Consider the following 19,671-nt stretch of genomic DNA (forward strand, 5'->3'; position numbering starts at 1 on the left):
ATTTTTCCAGACACCAGGGTTCATTATTGTTGTTTTAGGATATTTCCGTCAGTCCTGTGTATAATTTTGCGACTGTCGCATTTGTTTCTGTTCATTTCGATAACCATTTTCTGAACTTATTCAAAACTTTTGAATAAGTTTACAAAATGGAGTATTCTCCCAAGCGTAAACATTAAAAAGTACCCAACACGTATCCACTTGTGTTCTAGGTGTTCGATTTTTGATTTAATTTATATAATACCTCCAAATATTAACGTGGAAACATATGAACTACATACTATGTTTAAAGCCAATGAATTAACCTCGATTTCACCTTCTATCCCAGTCATACTCAACCTGCGGCCCGCGGGCCGCATGCGGCCCGCCGAGCTATTTTGTGCGGCCCTCAATACATTTAATATCAGGAACATGATTTACAAAATCTGGCATTCTATATCACGTTAAGTTGAGATCAATTGCGACTTTGACGTACAGACATTGAAACCCGAAGAGGATAGTATAAGTATAATATACTATCTATATAATATAATATGGTATAAGAGTGTTGCTACTGCACAAGCTTGGATCTATCTTTAAAAAACAAAGATTTGACAGACAAATATGCGCGCAAATAATTTTGCTCGTGGCAACAATATAAATTTTTGACAGTTCCAAAGTTAAATGGTTACCAGTGTTACTTGTTACTACCAACGAAGGCGGAAATTTTCGAAAACGGAATTCCGTGTAGCTACCCCCCCCCCCCATGGATTTCGAAAAATTGTGTTGTGGGGAATTACATATGATGCTTTTGGCTGTGCGGAAATTTTTTTCAGCAAAGTTCTGTAACAACCCCCCCCCCATGGATTTGAAATATTTTGTGGGGAGCACTCATTTTGAATTTTTTTTGTGGGGAATTATTATGTTTTACAGAAATTCTCTAACAACCCCCCCCCCCATGGATTTCGAATAATAAGAAGAATAATAAGGGGGAATCAAGCTCACACCATTGGCAACACTGACCAGTATAGTGTTGCGGCCCGCGTAGCTTTACAAACATATGAATGTGGCCCCCAGAAGAAAAAGGTTGAGTATCACTGTTCTATCCCATATTTTTAGGTTTAATAAAAATGGTTAAATTTAAAATTCATAAAAATCACCTACTTAAATTTGGATAGCTATCACTCGAGTGGTTAACTTGAAACTTTAAACAAAAAAATGTTAATTATACGAAAGATCGATAGCGGTGTTTGTTTTTACAAAATACCTGTCTTCATTTTTAGGTTATTTTGTATGCTTACACTATAATTCGTCGTTGTCGCTGATTGGACATTTGCCTAGATTTTGGGGTGGGGTAGATTAGTGAGAAAGTACCATATTACGTGTTTGTTGCGTATTCTCATGTTTGTGTGTAACTGGAAGATGCTGATTTGGAGTTACCTAGTTGTAGTAATTACCTGGCGATATGTGAACTAGGTTCTTACCTCTTAGCCTTTCACTGTGAAGTAATGTGACCTTCCCAAGACTGTTGTGATCAACAATATACTTTTATAAATTTTACATCATTAAACATAAATTTTTTTCAAAAAAATGTAACCATTTTGAATCGATTACTTTGGCGGGACCAAACTATATAGGGTGTCCGGGGATAAAGTGCGCTAACTAACGGGGAATTATTCTACATGATTTTAGAAGTAAAAAAGATAACTAACTTTTTTCGAAATTCCATCATTTTTATTTACCTAAAAATATATCTTTTTTATTTCTACTATCATGTAGAATCGCCACCCCCCCCGTTAGTTAGCTCACTTTGCCCCTAGACACTCTGTATATGTACTATAAATACATTTGAATGTCAATTGAAATCAAATATAAAGTTCGTCTTGTATTTGGAATGCCCGTCGTTTGAAGTTTTTTTACATTTAAATCGTCAATTTATTCATATAAATGCAGTGGTATTATGGTTAGTTTATTTGATTTGTTTCAGAGGTTAGGGATTGGATTCGTTTTTCTCTTTTTTCGGTATGTAAAATATTTGGTCGGGGTTTGATTTTCTTGAGCATCGTGAACGTTAATATGAATTAATTAATTTATATATAATTATAATTCGAAAAGAATTGATGTATGTAGTAATGAAATAAAACAAGTAGTATTTTTTATTTATTTTATTATAACCAAACAGTTGGTCTTGTTTGTGTTGGTACAAGTAATTTATTTATCACGCAATTTAATTTATTATTGCTGATTTGGCCGAACATAAGGAGTATTGGGATGTTCTAAATGAGTTTTACATTATTAATTCAGTTAATTAGTATTTTCCTACCTCGAGACCAATATCAATTTTATGAAAATACATAAGCATTTTTAAACTTACGCATTTTACGCTGATTATTTTCTGACGAATGTTTGTTGAATATTTACAAGAAACACAGAATTACTTTAGCGTATATTGAAGGAGGTAACTTAAATGTTTGGTGTATAGAGTAGAATGTAAATAACTTCTAGAAATTATTATTTAATAATCAAGATTGTATTCAATTTTATAAAACCATGTTACGAAATAAATACTAATTTAATATGGAATTTTTTTATTCTTTCCTTTTTCAGTAATTGTGAACATTAAATTGGGTGTCATTTATGAATGTATGAAGGCGTTTTCCAGAATCAACATTGTACACATAGTTTAATAACTACCTACATATATTATTATAAATACATGCGTAATCATTTTCGTAAAGTTTACACAATCATACTTATTACTTATATACATTTGTAATTTATTTAAATAATTTAACGTTTGCTGTTCAATGTTTCACATCATATAATAATTATTAAGGTGTATTGATCCAACAAAACAAAATGCCTGTAACAAGGTTTTCAACACCCAATAACTCCAATTGAATTACATATCGCAGAGAGCAGCGGTAATACCGTATTACACAATATTATACAAATTAAATGCTAGAATTATGAAGGTTTCATTTAAAGTACCTACACAATGGTTTCTTTTACAAAAATGCAACACGTTTTAAGGCAACTACATATTTATATATAACCACTCTCACGATTTTTAGCACAATATGGCAAGTTTGCCAAAACGTCTTGAGCGATCGCCTGCCATAAATGTGCCAAATTTGTAGAATCTAAAAAGATGGGATAGACGGTGACATCTAGGTGGATTAAATTGATTTAAACCGCAGTAAACAGTTTCATATGTTTCCATATTAATATTTCTAGGAATGATATTAATTAAATCGAATGGCCAAATAGAAACCGAAAACCCGTCGCTCGAGTGGTTAAACCATGAAACTGCACACAAATGGGTCATGATTATTTTTAAAGATCAGGTGAATCTAAGATAGAGTTCACTTTTCAGTCACAAATCTACCTCTCAAAAGTGCTTTACATATTATAAAAATAAAGTATTAAAATGTGATACAACTATGCTTTAATTTTACATAAACTTTCACTCTAACTTAATGTCCAATACATACATATTATATAAACAATGATCAATATTTCCAAGTAAAGCATATCACTAACTTCCTAAAATAGCTAATTTGTCACTAATGCTGCCTCTACCTACATTACTAAATAAATACATCTTGTAAAAACTTAGCTGGTTACATATAATATAGTATTCTCCTCAACTTATAAAATATCAAAAATACTAAGGATATGGGAAAATCAGATTTAGTCAGTCGGTCCTTTTAACTACTACAGGGAATAATTTCGCATAACTATTCTAGTGAATTATTCATTTAGTAGGAACTGCATTCAAATTGAATTTCAAACAAATGTATGTATTTCTATTGAGATCCTACTGAGATTTGAACTATGTAACCTTCTGTAATTCTGGAGACCCCTGATACTGTTCACTTATCCCCAGTTTCGACAGCATATTTCCAATAACTCAATAACAGATGTGTCAAAAATGCTTCCAATTGCCTTAAAATCAATCCCTATTAAATGTCATACGCAGTTTTACTCCCTATAACAAAATATTGAAAGAAAACAATAAAACAGCAGCACTCACTTAATCAATTCATCAATATGTTGTGTAAATGTTTTGTCAATTATATAACTGTCTTTTTAAATCTAAAGTTTTTGATCAACACTCAAAAAAAAAAAAACCACTATTGTCTGTAAAAATCTAAAATCATGGTCGATACAATGCTGCCGTCATAAACAAAAGAGCGGCTAGGAATTTGCAAAAGTCACATTTTGGTGTACTTTTCATTATACATAATAGTTTGATAAACATGAAAGGTCTCCTATATCAGAATGTGACTTTTGCAAATTTCTAGCTGCCTTTTTGCTTATGATGGCAGTAGAGCTCTGATATTTAGCTTGAACTGCTATCAGCTTCACATGGCATAAAAATAATGGCGGCGGTGACGGCTAATAGGTAAAGATGATGGATCTGATGAGGCCGTCGCGCACAGAATCGCTGGACTGGCCCACTCCGAAACTGAAGAAGACCTGGTCGCACACCACGGTCTGGCAGCACACGCCCAGCGGGTACCAGCCCACCTTGTTGAACACCACACCCACTTTGTATACCTGCCATACACCATGTACAATCATAAGTTAATAGGTGAAGATGATGGATCTGATGAGGCCGTCGCGCACCGAGTCGCTGGACTGACCCACCCCGAAGTTGAAGACGATCTGGTCGCACACCACCGTCTGGCAGCACACGCCCAGCGGATACCAGCCCACCTTGTTGAAGGTCACACCCACCTTGTACACCTGCCATACACCATGTACAATCATAACAACCAAACATAATGAGAGGGTACATAGAAGAGTCACAAAAAGATCTTTGGAAGACTGGCTACTTGAAGTTAGGACTAAAGTTACCAACTTTAAAAGAGAGGGGTGACTTGATTGAGACTATCAAAATTTTATTTGGACGTTATAATTTCCCTGGTATTCAAGAAATCTTCACATATGAAACACATATGAAAACGCTTTGTAGCAAATGCAGTACTGGAAACATGGGAAAAACTTCCGCAATTGTAAATCAATAGCTATTTTTTTTAATATTAATGTAAATATAATAATGTTATTATTAAATTTGATTTACATTAATAAATCAAATATATAATGTTATAATAATATTAATTTTTTATTATTGTGACAGCTGTTTCGGCATTCAAGGCCATTTTCAAACTGTGTCACAATAATAAAAAACTAAAATACTTGCAGAATGTAATAGTAACATTAAAAAAAAAATAATAAATGGAGTTCTACGAATTAAACACAAAACAATTAATAAATCAATAGCTAGATTGGAACCTCATTTGGAGTGAAAAAAGCATTGACTTATTTTTAATTCAAATTCTATTAACCTTTGGAACGTCAAGCTTCTGTGATCTAATACCTTAGTCGTGTGCCGACATAAAATATTCACACGGCTCGCCGTGCGCCAGATGATTCTATTTTCATAATATGTAATTTTGTTTTTTTGCTAAATTATGTTTTTATACGTAATTGTAAAAAAAAAAATTAAAAAATTTATGTGTTTTTATTATATGTTTTTATAAATTACCATCGATAACAAGTTTATATATTTTTGTTATTTGTTTTTGGGGTATTATGCCGTGTTGCGCTAACTCCTTCTTTAGCCAACGTTTCGGACAGCATTGCAGTGTCCATCATCAGGGCAGATGTCTTATTTACAAATAAGACATCTGCCCTGATGATGGACACTGCAATGCTGTCCGAAACGTTGGCTAAAGAAGGAGTTAGCGCAACACGGCATAATACCCCAAAAACAAATAACAAAAATACTTTTGGCCGTGAAAATCTTAAATCAAGTTTATATATTTATAAAAATAGTATTTAATCTACCCAGAATAGCTATTTATATTCAGAGAAATTTATTTTTTATTCTCATGTTATAAAAAAATATTTTAAAGGAATAAGAAAATATTCTAGAAGTTTTATTATATTTTTCGTAAAGCTAAATAAGTGTTTTTCACAATAAAAAACAAAGAAAACTACACGAACTGCGCCTTAGGCGGGTGTGTTGAAGAATGACACAGTAAGTAACTTTGCTTTGATTATTTTTAAATGGCTGCTCTTTACGAAACGAAAAGCAAGAACTCATTTATTTTGTTGTCAATCGAATACGATTTATTTTAGTAAGCTAGAAACATTTTTTACGATGCAAAACCTCACGAAACTATGTATGTTTAACTCGTATGTTTTGAATGTTCCTATCGGCCATTGCGGTATTTAATGGGTACAAATTTTTCATGGCTGATAGGCACTCGAGTTCAACTTATTGTGAAATTAGATATAACTAACAATAATAATAACAAATCGGGAACGAAAACAATGGAATTGATTTCCACCACTCAAGAGACGAACCAATAGAAGTCATAGATAAATTTCCCTTACTTCAGGTGAAAAGTAATTGGTCTTTTAAAAATATCAAAATTCTTTCTTCAATAGATACATTTCCGATCTGGGGCCTTAAAGTCAAAAGGTGAGTTGACGACATCTGTTTTCTTTCATATCACACATAAAGGTATTATCTGTTCAGTGATTTCAGCAGCTCAGTTTTGAAAACAATCTAGGTGGAAAAATCAGTAGGAATAGAGAAAGGTTAAGGATAATTTGAGAAGAATTCCCAGGATACAAAGAAAAGCTGTAAGTATGTGTGTGTTAATTCAAAGAACCAAGTACTGCAACTCTTCAACAATATTATTTAGCCCGTTATCCCACGGGTCAGTAAGCAATCGACATAAACCGAGTGATGTAAGACCCTGCATGGAAAATTTCGTTTGCTATAATAAGGTAAGGGTCTGCAGCGCAGTTCGGTGTGGAAATTTTCTGTGAAGGGTCTTACAGCATCTGGTTTATGTCGATTGCTTTACGACCTGTGGGACGACGGGCTTAGTAGTATATATAGTTCTTTGGGTAAAAGAAGAATAGAAATTACCAATGAGATGGGTTTACAAAATATGTTAAGAGGGCCCAGGGGGTTTACCACGGTAGAGATCGATAAAACCCTTTACGTCAATATGATATTGGCTAAATCCTTTATCTATGGTTACCAGGTGGTGCGAGCATGGTCAGCAATATTGACATAAAATATTCCGACGGCCTGTAGACATAAAGCGTCTAATTAAATGCTGTGTCTTGGCTGTCATTGAGCTCCGGTTAACTGTCAATATGCACAAATTTTCCAATAATGTCATTCATTATGCAAAATTACTGGCTTATTAATGAAAGGAGGAACTCTAATGAAGCTCTTAGAATTGAAAGACATCATATACGTGATCAATTGAATCCGTTCGAGCTTGGAGAAACAGAATTCAGAAAGTTGTTCTGAATATCACGAGTTATGAGTAAAGACCTCATTGATTAATTAATTTCCTTTTTATTATCAAAAAGTACAAGTAGACTGCCAATGCATAGACAAATAAAGTGAGTGTACATATTTCTATTTGACATTGTCAATCTATTTTTAAGTATGTAGTCGTTTGACGTTTGGGAATGTTGATCCATAGACAATAACCGCCAGTGTTGCCATCGTAGGGTGATTTCTTATTTATTTCATCGTCAAGATTGGCTTGGCTATCGACATGCCTAACGAGCACAACCATGCTCAGGAAATGGATACAAAATCGTCATCAGTTAAGCCTATTGATCTGATATTGTTAAGTTATCAATTTGATCGTGCTAGACCCCCAGGATAGAGTGAAATAGTGAAGATCATACAGTGGAGTAAGGATCATAGATGGCAGTGCGTACCTTGTTCCTCTGTATGTAGAAGGGTCTGTTGAAAGTGATCTCCAGCAAGGAGCGGTAGGGCACACGCGAGGTGTAGTGCGTGTACGTGAGGCGAGACCCATCTGCGTCCAACAGGTGTGCGTACAGCAGCTCCGAGTACTGTCCGCTGGTCGGCATGGCAAGGGGGTCCTCTCCCAGACCCTGTGTTGGAACCTAACCAACAAAACCATAACACTATTAAGTCACACAGACCTTTTCACTAAGTTATGTGACTCACAGAGAAATAACATACCTGTATGCCGATGACGCAGATGTTCCTATCCACGGTGAAGGTGACGGAGCAGTCCAGAATGCTATTATTGAGGCGGTCGGTCTGGTGCACGATGGAGCGCCGGCAGTAGAACTTGTCACGAGGGTTGGGGCACATTCCGTGGGGGGACAGGGGCAGCGCCGGCGAGGCAGGAAGGGGGCCCACCGCTGGCTCCCCCAGCACAGGGCTCGGACTGTCCACCACAAAGCTCACCTGGAACCAATCATTCACTTAAATACTGCCAAAATGCATGAAACAATGCTAGAAAAAATTGAATATAATCAAACTGAATTAATTATTAATCAAGGCAACACAAAAGGTTTTTTTTAATTTTTATTGATAGAAGGTTCATTGCAAGTATACATTGTACATATACAAATTGAAATATGTATCTTGTAAATATGTAAAATAAACTTGTTGCATTGTCAATTGACTTTTGTCTTCATGACAAATTATTATGACTTCATTAGGAGAATAAACTAAAACGGCACTTAGTTTAGGTGATACTAACAACAGTTACATTTAATAGGTAGATATTAGGTCATTCACAGATAGAAGGTGAGTATATATGTTTAAAACACGGAACAAGAAGGAGTTAATGAATAATAACATGTTCAGTAATTCTTTACCTACAACTACCGTTTTTAATCCAAATTTAAAAAAAAAAAAACATTTGATTCAACTTAATGACAATAAACAACAACTTTCTGCATTTAAGATTTTGAAAAATATTGATATTTAATATTATTTACGTAAATAATAATTTACGCGAAAATTTATTTATTTATTGAAGTTTCTTGTCAGCCCCTACTAGCCCCAGTTGTTAAAGAGGGTACACAAATTCAAATTACATATTTGCAACAAACCTGATAATGAAATACAAAAACAATCATAATCAATTATAAAACAGCTTCATTACTTCCGTAACAAGCATTGCCACAACAAAAAAAACTACATTATTGTAAGCATAGAATAACGAACACAAGAAATGCAATATGGGCGTGTTTTGTAATCCAAAAGTAAGACCGAATTTCAAATACAGAACTGTGTTTAAGAAATTTTCATTTCACTCGAATGGGGTGGCGATATACAATGTCAGGCAAGTGTGACAGAGAGAGACAAAGAGCTTGCTAAATGCTAAAAAAGGCATAGGTACATATACAAATAATTATGATTAACAGTTTTACAAAACATCAATTAGATTAATGACCAAACATGTGACACAGCAAGGGAATGACAGTGACAGACGCTTTCATGATTGCGATGTACGGTTATGTTCAAGGTGTTGCCATTTTTTGAGGATTTAGTACCATGCCAAAATATCATTCCCTCTCTAATGGCAACCATCTGTATGAAATAGGAGGTATGAAAATAATGATTGTGTAAATTCAAGATTTTTTGTTTGGATGGTGTAAAGTTAAGGCAGTGGTGACATCGTTTACCATTCAAATCTAAATGGTTTTTTTTCTAGAGTGTATTATCTACTTAGCGATTATATAAAATAATAATTAAAAAGTCCAAATAATAACTCAAGCAAGACATGCAGTGAGTCAAATGGCGACATACTCACAGGTCTGAAGAGGGCCTTGCGGCGCGGCTCCGTGGTTGCGCTGAATCCTGGCGGCATGGGCACACCGCAGCACGGCGAGGAGATGTTCATGAGGATTGCAAAGGCCTCGGCCTGGCTGAGCAGCGAGGAGCGCGATAACCCCGAGGCAAACTGTTGCGGAGTCAGTGTCAGGAAGCGGATCTTCTGCAGGGCATTTCGGATGGTGAGGGTTGAGCTGGAGCTAGGCTGCGGCTGCTGCTGGCAAGTGTCTGCCAAACAAAAAGTTACATCGGAGCTCTCAGCAACAGGACCATGAACGTCGATTGTGGGAGCAATATGAAGAGTCACCAAAATTATTTTATTTTAATTAATAATTCTGTATTTGAAATGTGTATTTCTTTTGATTTACAGGTATTGGTAAATTGTCAAATGGAGGTCATTCAAAAGTTAAATTTCTGATCGTCTCTAAAATTAAAAATGTTTGATTTTGAAAGACAATGATCCCGAGGCAAATATCTTTTTAATAAATACTTTTAGCTTCACAAATCTTACAATTATAATATTTTTACATTTCCGTACATTGAACACTGAATAAAAAAGGAAGCTTTACAAAAACCAATTGATTTCTGCAATGACATTACAAACTATACATACATGATATAGAGATCTCAAAAGTGGCAAGCGAAAGATACGGTCATATTTGTCGTAATTTTGAATTAGTGGTTTTAGTACTAAACAGTCGATTCAATTTTTTCAATTGAATTCAGTTTATTTATTTTAAAAACATTACAAAATTGTTAATTTTAATGCGTTTTTAAAATACATTTAGTAATAATCAGTCATGCATTGCGTGAGGACACTGCGGATGTGTGCTATCCCTAACCAAATTGCATAAATGCAAAATGCCCTCTGTGTGATGAGACAGTTTCTATTACACGTAAAACACCAGTAAAAGTCAAGGAAAACATTTAATTCGTAAATACACAAATAGATTGTTTCCTGAAGATTTTAAGCTCCATTAGAGAAAGCAAACATAGCAACACATAAGTATTTACTGGCAGTAGACCAAACCGTATGTGCGCGTACGTATGCGTACGTCTTATACAGTGTTTCGTATTTGTCTTAGGGTAAACGATCTTGTCATCTCAATCACATCTTCAATATATAATGTAGTATTCGCTGCAACTTTTAAATATGAAAACACCGCCCAGTCCTATATCTATTTTGTTCATACAAAAGTATTCTTTTAACGTGTTTCTTTGTCACACATGAACAAATTATGAATTAAAAATTTACTGGAAATATAAAAGTGTTTATTACTTGCCACATTTTCTGATCATTTTGAGACAATAACGGGTATAGTTGTTTTGTAAAGAGCATTGTAATGTCATTGGATTTATGCATAAAAAAATTTTGTACACACCTGAGGTACTTTCAGGATTCTTGTTAGAACAAGCGACCACGGGACTATCAGTGGAGTTGGCGAGGTCAATAGCAGCCTGCTCCATCTCAGATTGCTCGCTGGGTCCCTCGGACGGGGCGCCCCTGCCCTCGAGTGGCTCCGGAGGTACCAAGGGGGGCGGGGGCGCAGGCAGGGCCGGCAGCACGGGGTGCACCATGAGGGGCGCGGGATTGGTGAGGTTGTAGGTCTGTGCGTTATTGTACCTGACAGCCGCGTCAAACAGCTCCAGTTCGCTCTCAATGTTGAGATAGTTCTGAGCAAATACGGTGACCACCGTGCCAATCTCCACCTCCTCGAAACTTACTTCGGATAACACCTCCATTGTCTGCGTACAGATTATCTGTAATGAAAAAAATAGAGATATAAACAAAAAATATGGTGTTGAATTTGATATAATTCCAGTCAACTCCTTCTCCTGTGTGGATTTATGGATATCTCGAGCAACATTACCCATAATATTTCCACTGGTGTGCGGCCCATTAACTTATCTGTGCAAGATGTTAAAGGAAGAAAGAGGACAAATACACACAAAATGACACACTCATGCGTATATAACATTAAGTAATCAAGATAATGTACCATGAAATAATAATGAATATTTTAAAAATATGTAGGGTTTAAATAAACTATTTTCTTACAAAAAAAAAAACAAAACAGATCATTCTACAAAGAAGTGAAATATTTTAGTACGCTATCGGCAACCATAAAAACTATACCAATTAATAAATTCAAAATAGATTGTAAGAACCACATTAACTCCTTATTTACTCAGGTTATATTATATTCCTTACCATCCCATCAGAGATGTGCAAAATGGGTACCCAAAACCATTTTAAAATGCAAAATGCAAAATGGTTTTTAGAAAAGCATTTCAAATGAAAAATGCAAAATACCTATTTTCAAAATGCATTGAAAATGCAAAATGGTTTCTAAGGTCAAACAATTAAAATAATTATAGAATGTTTAAACAATTTTGTCATTTAATAATGGACATCAATGTAGAACAAACATATTAGATGATGGTAAATCCAAAAACACCACGACTACAGATTATGAGACAACAAAAAATTTGCGCGGGACTAATGTTGCCAACGTAAAAACATAGAAACTGCTATCTAACATTTAATATTACAGCGTCATGGCCCCATGTTCAGTATTTTTTGTAATGGTATCACTCAATTGCCAGGGTTCCTACCAGGGAGCAACTTGACAAATGTAAATTATCTCTCATAGCGAGGTTGAGGACAGACTGATATTTGGGGTTTATGAAAAAAAGATGAGTGGAGATAGTACGAAGAATGTTGCAAAAAAGCATTTAAAACGGAAAATGCATTGAGAAAAGCATTTAAAATGCAAAATGGTTTTTAGAAAAGCATTTAAAATGGAAAATACCCATTTTGCATTTCCATTTGAAATGGATTTATTTGAAATAAAGCACATCTCTGCATCCCATAAGGGTTGCAGGGTATTAACAAACTAATGACTGACGAATTTTTCTGGAAATTATGTATCGGCTCAGAAGGGTAGGCACTGTTTCTCAGATACACAACAATGAAACAGCCACACCAACGGAGAGAGTTTATACTTCTCCCGTATAAAAAAAATGAAACACGAATAAAATAACACAAGTGTTTGTTTTAAATGCGTAACATAATTTGGTGCGAAGCCATCATAAAATATCTTGTGTATACTTGGTGATGAGTGCGGAAGATGAAAACATGTGTGCGGACAATTAACAGATGTGCGACCGCATATCCACACACCTTAGAGGGTACATTGATCCTGTACATTTCTGCAAGTTGAATTCTCCTTTTTTTGTACATATCAAAAATACTAATTTCCAATGTCTGTGAGTTTGGCTTTTGTTCAATGAACTCAGAAAGAGATATAACGTAATATTTTAACAGAATTATTTCATAATTGGAACTGATTGGTTAAATTAATAAATCACACACTATCCTGCGACTTTGGCAGGCATGTGCTAGTAAGACATATATTTAAAAAAACAGAATTGAAACCCCCACAGAATACTCGGGACATCGAGAGTTTCCTTACGAAACACAAGAGCCTCGTCTCTTTATGGTGAAGAAAGGTTATTTTTGTTTAACTGTTTAATACTGTACGACATGTAAACATTGTATATTTATTGTAAAACATACAAATATTAAATAATAAAATCTATTCGTTTCCTCCAAATATTTGAATACAATATCGAATGATTTATCAAAAATCCACCATCAAATATGAAATAAGTTATAATTTTTTTTTTTTCTTTATTCATGAAATATTAATGTGTACAGTTTTTACATGCTTTTCGACTACCACACTAGACACACGCCCGTATTATGGTAGTCGAAATAATTAGTAATTAAATTGTAGCAAAAGGATAATATACCTGTAAGCATTTATCCATAAGAATTGGTTCTTCAAAAAGCTTTGCAAACTCGTACGCTCTGCAGGCATTCTTGGGATTAAGATCTGACCACAGATAGCGGGTGCATTCCTCCACTAGATGGGGCAACATGTACTTTTTGGCACCATAGCATAGTTCACACGCTTTGTCAAAGGAATTTATATTTATATTGTCAGTGTACATGTATCTGAAATAATATACAAAAGAAACAATAACTAACAATGTGCATTATTAATAAACATACCACACACCATAATAAAGATAAAGCACAAAAGAGCTTTGTGTAAATAATATATTATATAATATAAACACACGAAACAATGGATGATAAAATTATATTGTGCTGTATCCTGTTTTTTAGAGTAAATTTATTAAAAAAACATTGATTGAACCTATTTTAAGGTTATTTATCGACATGTTACTAAAACTTGTTTATTATTATTATTGATACATTAACAATATTTTCTCTAAACATTTTTTTGTAATTGGGCCTCAATTTACAATTTTATAATATTCAATAAGCATGTAAATAAAATGAACTATGATGAAATGAAATATAAATGGATGCTGATCATTTTCCAATGAAATATCCTGAGGTAATGCTTACTCTAGTAGTGCTTTGAAGGCGTCAGGTTGAACATCTAATATGGGTATTGGGTCGTTTCGTTCAGCCATCCCACCGTAGAACATTGCTTCGAAGACGGGAGATGCCATGGCAAGGATGAGTTTGTGGCCCTTGACCTGCACCTGATTGGGCTCCGAGCCCACCAGGAAGTTGCAGTCTGCCCATTGTCCCGAGCGCAACAGGTAATCTCCCCTTTCCTTTATCTCTTTACAAGAAATTTGCCAATCGCAAGAGGAATTGGCAGCCATCTAAAGTTGGTGGAAAATTGTGATTCAGGACATATTTTAGATTTGCAATTATTTTTTAAAATCACTAAATGAAGCGGTGTATATTTAAAAAAAAATATTTATGTTTTTATTTACCAGTTCGGTGTAATTATTAGAATATGTGAAAGTGAATCACACGGAAAATTGTTTGAATGCTCGGTTTCCCGTTCTCTGACATAATAATTGCAAACTTTCAACCACGCAAAACCATCTGATAAACAATTAAGATTATTATTCTAAACAGGAAAATGAATTTGGTTACCAAAATATGATGTTTATTACCTTCTATTAATACACCAAATTGAGCCTTGAATAAGCAAACTGAATTTCATATGGATATAGCTGGAACCCGAAGCATCAATAAATGGTTATATGGAATAAAGTAAAGCTCGTGAAAAACGTCATATTTGTGTTTATTTTTATCCCTGTTCCTATACTCGATCGTTTGTTTGGAGAATATAAATAATATTATAATATGTATAACTGTGAGAATAGCGGCGGGTGAAACGTCAGAAAATAAACGACCATAGATAATAAAATAATATAATATTATGGACCGTGAATTTGTGAATGTATGGATGCACGTGGATATATAAGCATGTATGAGTGTAGAGCAGTGTAGAGTGAAGTAGAGTGAAGTGAGTGAAGTTGGCGCGGAAGAAAGCGAAGCTCGGACAGAGCGCCATCTTCGGCGAACTTCATTGAGGTTTAGATGGAAGCGGTTCGGAGTAACGAAATTTTTGATAATTCTGTACACATTTTATGTTTCCAATCTTAACGGAGGATAGGTAAGGATTAATGTTGCTCAAATATAAGTTTCAAACACAAATTGCGCATTTAGAGTCTCGCAATTGCGGTCAGTGAATCCGTTTATAACGAACAAGGACCCACCTTCTACTGTGACTGTCATATAATTTACAAGCCTGGCTGTCACGAACGTAAACCTTTATTTCGTGTTTTGTAGGCAATACTTTGACTAGTAATCGTGAATAATAGTTATAAGGCTAGTGTTATAACGTTTACAAGTGGTCTTGCGCGAATTGTCGTACGCTGATAACGCATTTTTCGTCAATGTACACTGGTTGAATAAACATTATGACCTCATCTCGCGTGTTTGTGTATAACGTCAGTTTGTCCGTCAGTTTCAGGAAAATGTCATTAAGAAGGAGCTAGTAGCGCGTGCGGAGGAAGAAACCAATGAGGATGGATAAGACGGTTGATGAGGAGCGCAGGCGGCGCCTTAGGCTACTGGAGGAGCACCTGACAGACGCGCGCTCCACGGGCAATGTGGACTGTCTGCTGGACACCGTGACGGCTCTCATCGCGGACTGCGACCATCCCGCTATCCGCCGCATGAAGAATGTGGAGGCCTACACCAGCCGCTGTAAGTCCTCTAAGTTCTTAAGCTCTCGTCAATTCTACACATCTCGGCTATTGTTTTATTTACCTTTCTTATTTCTTGCAGATGAGGCCCTTGCGTCGAAGATATGTGATTTACGAATGAAAGCGACGGACTTTGACCTTATCAAAGTAATTGGTCGTGGTGCTTTTGGTGAAGTTCAGTTAGTGAGACACAAGTCTACCCGTTCCGTGTACGCCATGAAGCTATTGAGTAAAGTGGAGATGATCAAGCGCTCCGACTCCACCTTTTTCTGGGAGGAGCGACACATCATGGCCCACGCTAATTCCGAGTGGATCTTAAAATTGCATTTTGCTTTCCAAGATCACAAATACCTCTACATGGTGATGGACTATATGCCGGGAGGTGATTTAGTTAGCCTTATGTCCAACTACGATATTCCCGAGAAGTGGGCCAAGTTTTACACCATGGAAATAGTTCTGGCTCTAGACGTCATCCACAAGATGGGCTTTGTGCATCGAGATGTGAAGCCCGACAACATGCTCATCGACAAGTACGGGCACCTGAAGCTTGCGGACTTTGGTACGTGCATGCGCATGGGGCCCGACGGACTGGTGCGTGCCTCCAACGCCGTGGGCACTCCCGACTACATCTCCCCAGAGGTGCTGCAGTCCCAGAATGGAGAGGGTGTGTACGGGCGCGAATGCGATTGGTGGGCCGTGGGCATCTTCCTTTATGAGATGCTCATCGGTGACCCTCCCTTCTATGCGGACAGCTTGGTGGGGACTTATGGTAAAATCATGGACCATAGAAATTCCCTGGCTTTCCCTGAGGATGTAGAAATATCCCGTGAAGCCAAATCCCTCATTAGGGGTTTTCTAACCGACAGAACCAGACGTCTGGGAAGGAATAATGTGGATGAAATCATGGAGCATCCTTTCTTTATCAATGATCAGTGGAGTTTCGATAACCTGAGAGATTCCGTGCCCCCCGTGGTGCCTGAACTTTCCAGCGACGATGACTCTCGCAACTTTGACGATATAGATAAAGTGGATGCCTTAGACGAATTGTTTCCCGTTCCTAAAGCTTTCGCCGGCAACCATCTTCCATTTGTGGGTTTCACTTATAATGGGGACTACCAATTGTGTACCATTAAGAGTGATAAAATACCAAAAGTGTTATCCCAAGTGGATGGGACGGATTCAGTGTCTTCTAATCATGTCAATAATAGCAATTCTCAAGGAACCGAAGCTATATTACAACTCGAGAAGCTATTGGACCGGGAAAGAGGTGCTAGAAATAAGGTAGAAGAAAAGCATCACACTCTGTTAAATGAATTAGAGGAATTGACCCGACATGAATTGGAGATGAGGGAGAAATTCGCCATGTCAGAAAAGGAGATGGCCATTCTCAGGCACAATATTAAGGAGACGGAGCGAAAAATCATAGCCGAAAGTGAACTTCGCAGGAAATGCGAAAACCTCCTGAACGATACTAACCGCCGTCTCGAGGAGGAGCACAGCAAACGAACTAAAGAGATGAACAATAACCAACATCACAACGATAAAATCAATTCCTTAGAAAAACAATTAGTGGAATTACAGGAAAGGATAAAGAACGAAGCCGAGATGTCAGCTCGCTTACGCAAGCAAGCCACCGAACTCCTGGTGGCCAAGCAGGCTGGTGAGCAGCAGACCTCGGGCATGATGGCTAGCCTGGGCGCAGAGAAGCTGGCCCTGGAGCGGGAGCGCAGCATCCTGCTGGAAGAGCTGGAGGCGGAGAGACGGGCGCGCAGCGAGGCAGGCTCGGCCAGCCAAGAGGCCAGCTCCTGTCTGGAATCGGCGCAGGCGGAGCTGGCCCGTGTACTAGCCCGCCTGGCGCGTGCAGAGACATCGGAGCGCCAGCTGGTGGAGCGCTTGGCCCTGCAGGAGAAGCAGACGGCGGGCCTGGCGCTGGAACTCAAGACGGCCCAGCAGCGCCTGCAGCAGGAAGTGCGCGCGCACCACCACACGCAGCGCTCGCAGTTGCTGTCTAAGGAAGAGGCCAATCTAGAACTTGTCAAAGGTATTTTATATAATATCCCCTTCATTGTCTACTTAATATGTATTGTATTTTTGAGCATCTTACGCTGGAGATAATCATGTTTTGTTGTTCACTTTATATTTTTATTTTATTTCTTATCAAATTCGTAACAAAGCATGTATGTAATACGCATATGTATTATCTTTACTATACCCGTGTTTTTATTTTATATTTTGCATGCATCACCAGGGCGAATGGATAAAATATTTCGAGGTGGATTTTTCAATTTTCTTTTCTTTTACCAATTTTTTATTTTTCATAATTACTGTCTTATCTTTTTATTTACTTATGATTTTATGGTTTTCATAACAACTTATGCATTGAAGCAATAATATACATATTAAACTTTATGCTTGTGCAATCAGTCTCTTCGACCATGACCTTTTAAGCTGCGTACTCATTTGAGAACTGTAACTGTCGTATATAAAGATGTCTAGGTACTCCGCTGTAACCATAACGCCCTTTGATTTGTGGCAAATTTTTGGTAACGGATACGGTTACAGATGGCAGATGAGTACGTGGCTAAAGCTGAGAAAGCAGCCATGATTTTTTCCTTGATTTTAAAGACCTTCATTTGAAATAACGTAACAGGAATCCATGTGCTTTGGAACCCACTTGAATTTTTAAATTATTTTTGCAAACTAGATTCATTCACTTCTTGAATCTTTTTTGTAAATTATAAAAACCCGCTAACAGACCTTTGTAATATTTTACACGAGCATAAGTTTGTACTGAGATACTATAGTAGAATATGGAGAAAAAAAAACTCTTCGCAGTGGTATAGCTAACTCATTTTCGGACTTTTGTGGGTTGGATCCAGTTTGCAGAACGTCCAAATAATATAGTAAATGTGTGTATATACAGGGTGTATCGGCACGTACCCGACAAACTTTAACCAGCTATTCCTTAGCACATTTGGAGTAAAAAATGTTACTGGCACTTTGCTGTCCGGTAACATTTTTTTTTAATAAAAAATTTATTATTCATATTTTCACCACATGTCACCAATGTTTTATCCTTTGTCAAAGTTTGAAAACCCGTCTGGCAATATTTTGTTCGAGTTTCGTTGAATAATGTACGTACGTACCTACGTTGGCGCGCTTTTACGATCACAACGAAATTGCACGTCACCATTCGTCTCATTTTTAACTATTATTATTTAACAGCTGTTGAACACGAGAAATAATTCCAATGACAGTGACAGAGTGTGGGTTTTTTATTTTTTTTTTTGTTTTTCATTGAAAAAAAATGTTACCGGACAGCAAAGTGCCCATAACATTTTTTACTCCAAATGTGCTAAGGAATAGCTGGCTAAAGTTTGTCGGGTACGTGCCGATACACCCTGTATATACAACCAATAGCTCGAGTGGATAAATAAATATGATTTTGAAATCCACCTTAATTTTCCTGCTTCAAAATTGATATTTTCACTCTGCTGTGAAATATTATTTATTTCACATTGGAAGTATTACATGCCCAGCGGTGATATTTTATATATTATCGTTTCCATACTAAAATATTGTGAAGGTTCCCATCATAATTACATTGACTGTTATACCTAACCTGTATCAATATCCCTCATCTTTTATATAAATATATAAGGTTCATTTGTTCAAAATCTTAAATCTCCGAAAGTTTTTTTACCAATTGCTTTGAAATTTTGACACAACGCTGCATTCGTATACGCATGTCTTTTTATATACCTATATCATATAGATGTCACCTGTGACAAGTGAAAACATGTTTTTTTAAAACAACGCCATCTGTTAGACGTAAAAACAAAACTCGCTATTGTTTCTCTATCTGCACAGACAGACTGAGCCTCAGCAACCGGTGGCGGGGTACAGCTTGTACTTAAGGCCAAGTATAATAGGTACCCTGT

At 36.5% G+C, this 19,671-nt stretch overlaps 2 protein-coding genes across 7 annotated transcripts in view; one reads left to right on the plus strand and one right to left on the minus strand.

The window, feature by feature from the left end:
- The window catches only part of LOC149424672 (uncharacterized), a 37,042-nt gene extending 22,181 nt beyond the window's left edge, over positions 1-14,861 (minus strand). Inside the window, exons 1-8 of one of the 4 annotated variants that reach the window (XM_089630927.1) lie at positions 14,630-14,861; positions 14,064-14,329; positions 13,439-13,643; positions 11,005-11,383; positions 9,603-9,850; positions 8,015-8,245; positions 7,744-7,935; positions 2,548-4,539 (exon numbers count right to left, since the gene is read on the minus strand). In XM_089630927.1, coding sequence (XP_089487053.1) covers positions 4,378-4,539; positions 7,744-7,935; positions 8,015-8,245; positions 9,603-9,850; positions 11,005-11,383; positions 13,439-13,643; positions 14,064-14,329 — 1,683 coding nt within the window. In that variant the 5' untranslated portion in view covers positions 14,630-14,861 and the 3' untranslated portion in view covers positions 2,548-4,377. Of the gene's footprint in view, positions 1-2,547; positions 4,729-7,743; positions 7,936-8,014; positions 8,246-9,602; positions 9,851-11,004; positions 11,384-13,438; positions 13,644-14,063; positions 14,330-14,443; positions 14,582-14,629 lie in introns of those variants that run through there. The other 3 variants (XM_089630929.1, XM_089630928.1, XM_089630931.1) reach the window with 3 other exon arrangements.
- A 120-nt stretch (positions 14,862-14,981) lies between these two features.
- Positions 14,982-19,671, plus strand: part of Rok (Rho associated coiled-coil containing protein kinase) — a 30,393-nt gene continuing 25,703 nt past the window's right edge. For all 3 annotated transcript variants that reach the window (XM_089630934.1, XM_089630933.1, XM_089630932.1), the window contains exons 1-3: positions 14,982-15,135; positions 15,490-15,731; positions 15,813-17,771. In XM_089630934.1, coding sequence (XP_089487060.1) covers positions 15,545-15,731; positions 15,813-17,771 — 2,146 coding nt within the window. In that variant the 5' untranslated portion in view covers positions 14,982-15,135; positions 15,490-15,544. The remainder of the gene's footprint in view (positions 15,136-15,489; positions 15,732-15,812; positions 17,772-19,671) is intronic.

The sequence above is a fragment of the Hesperophylax consimilis genome, chromosome 4, assembly GCF_061612785.1.
Source record: "Hesperophylax consimilis isolate HC1 chromosome 4, BYU_Hcon_1.0, whole genome shotgun sequence".
Classification (NCBI taxonomy): domain Eukaryota; kingdom Metazoa; phylum Arthropoda; class Insecta; order Trichoptera; family Limnephilidae; genus Hesperophylax; species Hesperophylax consimilis.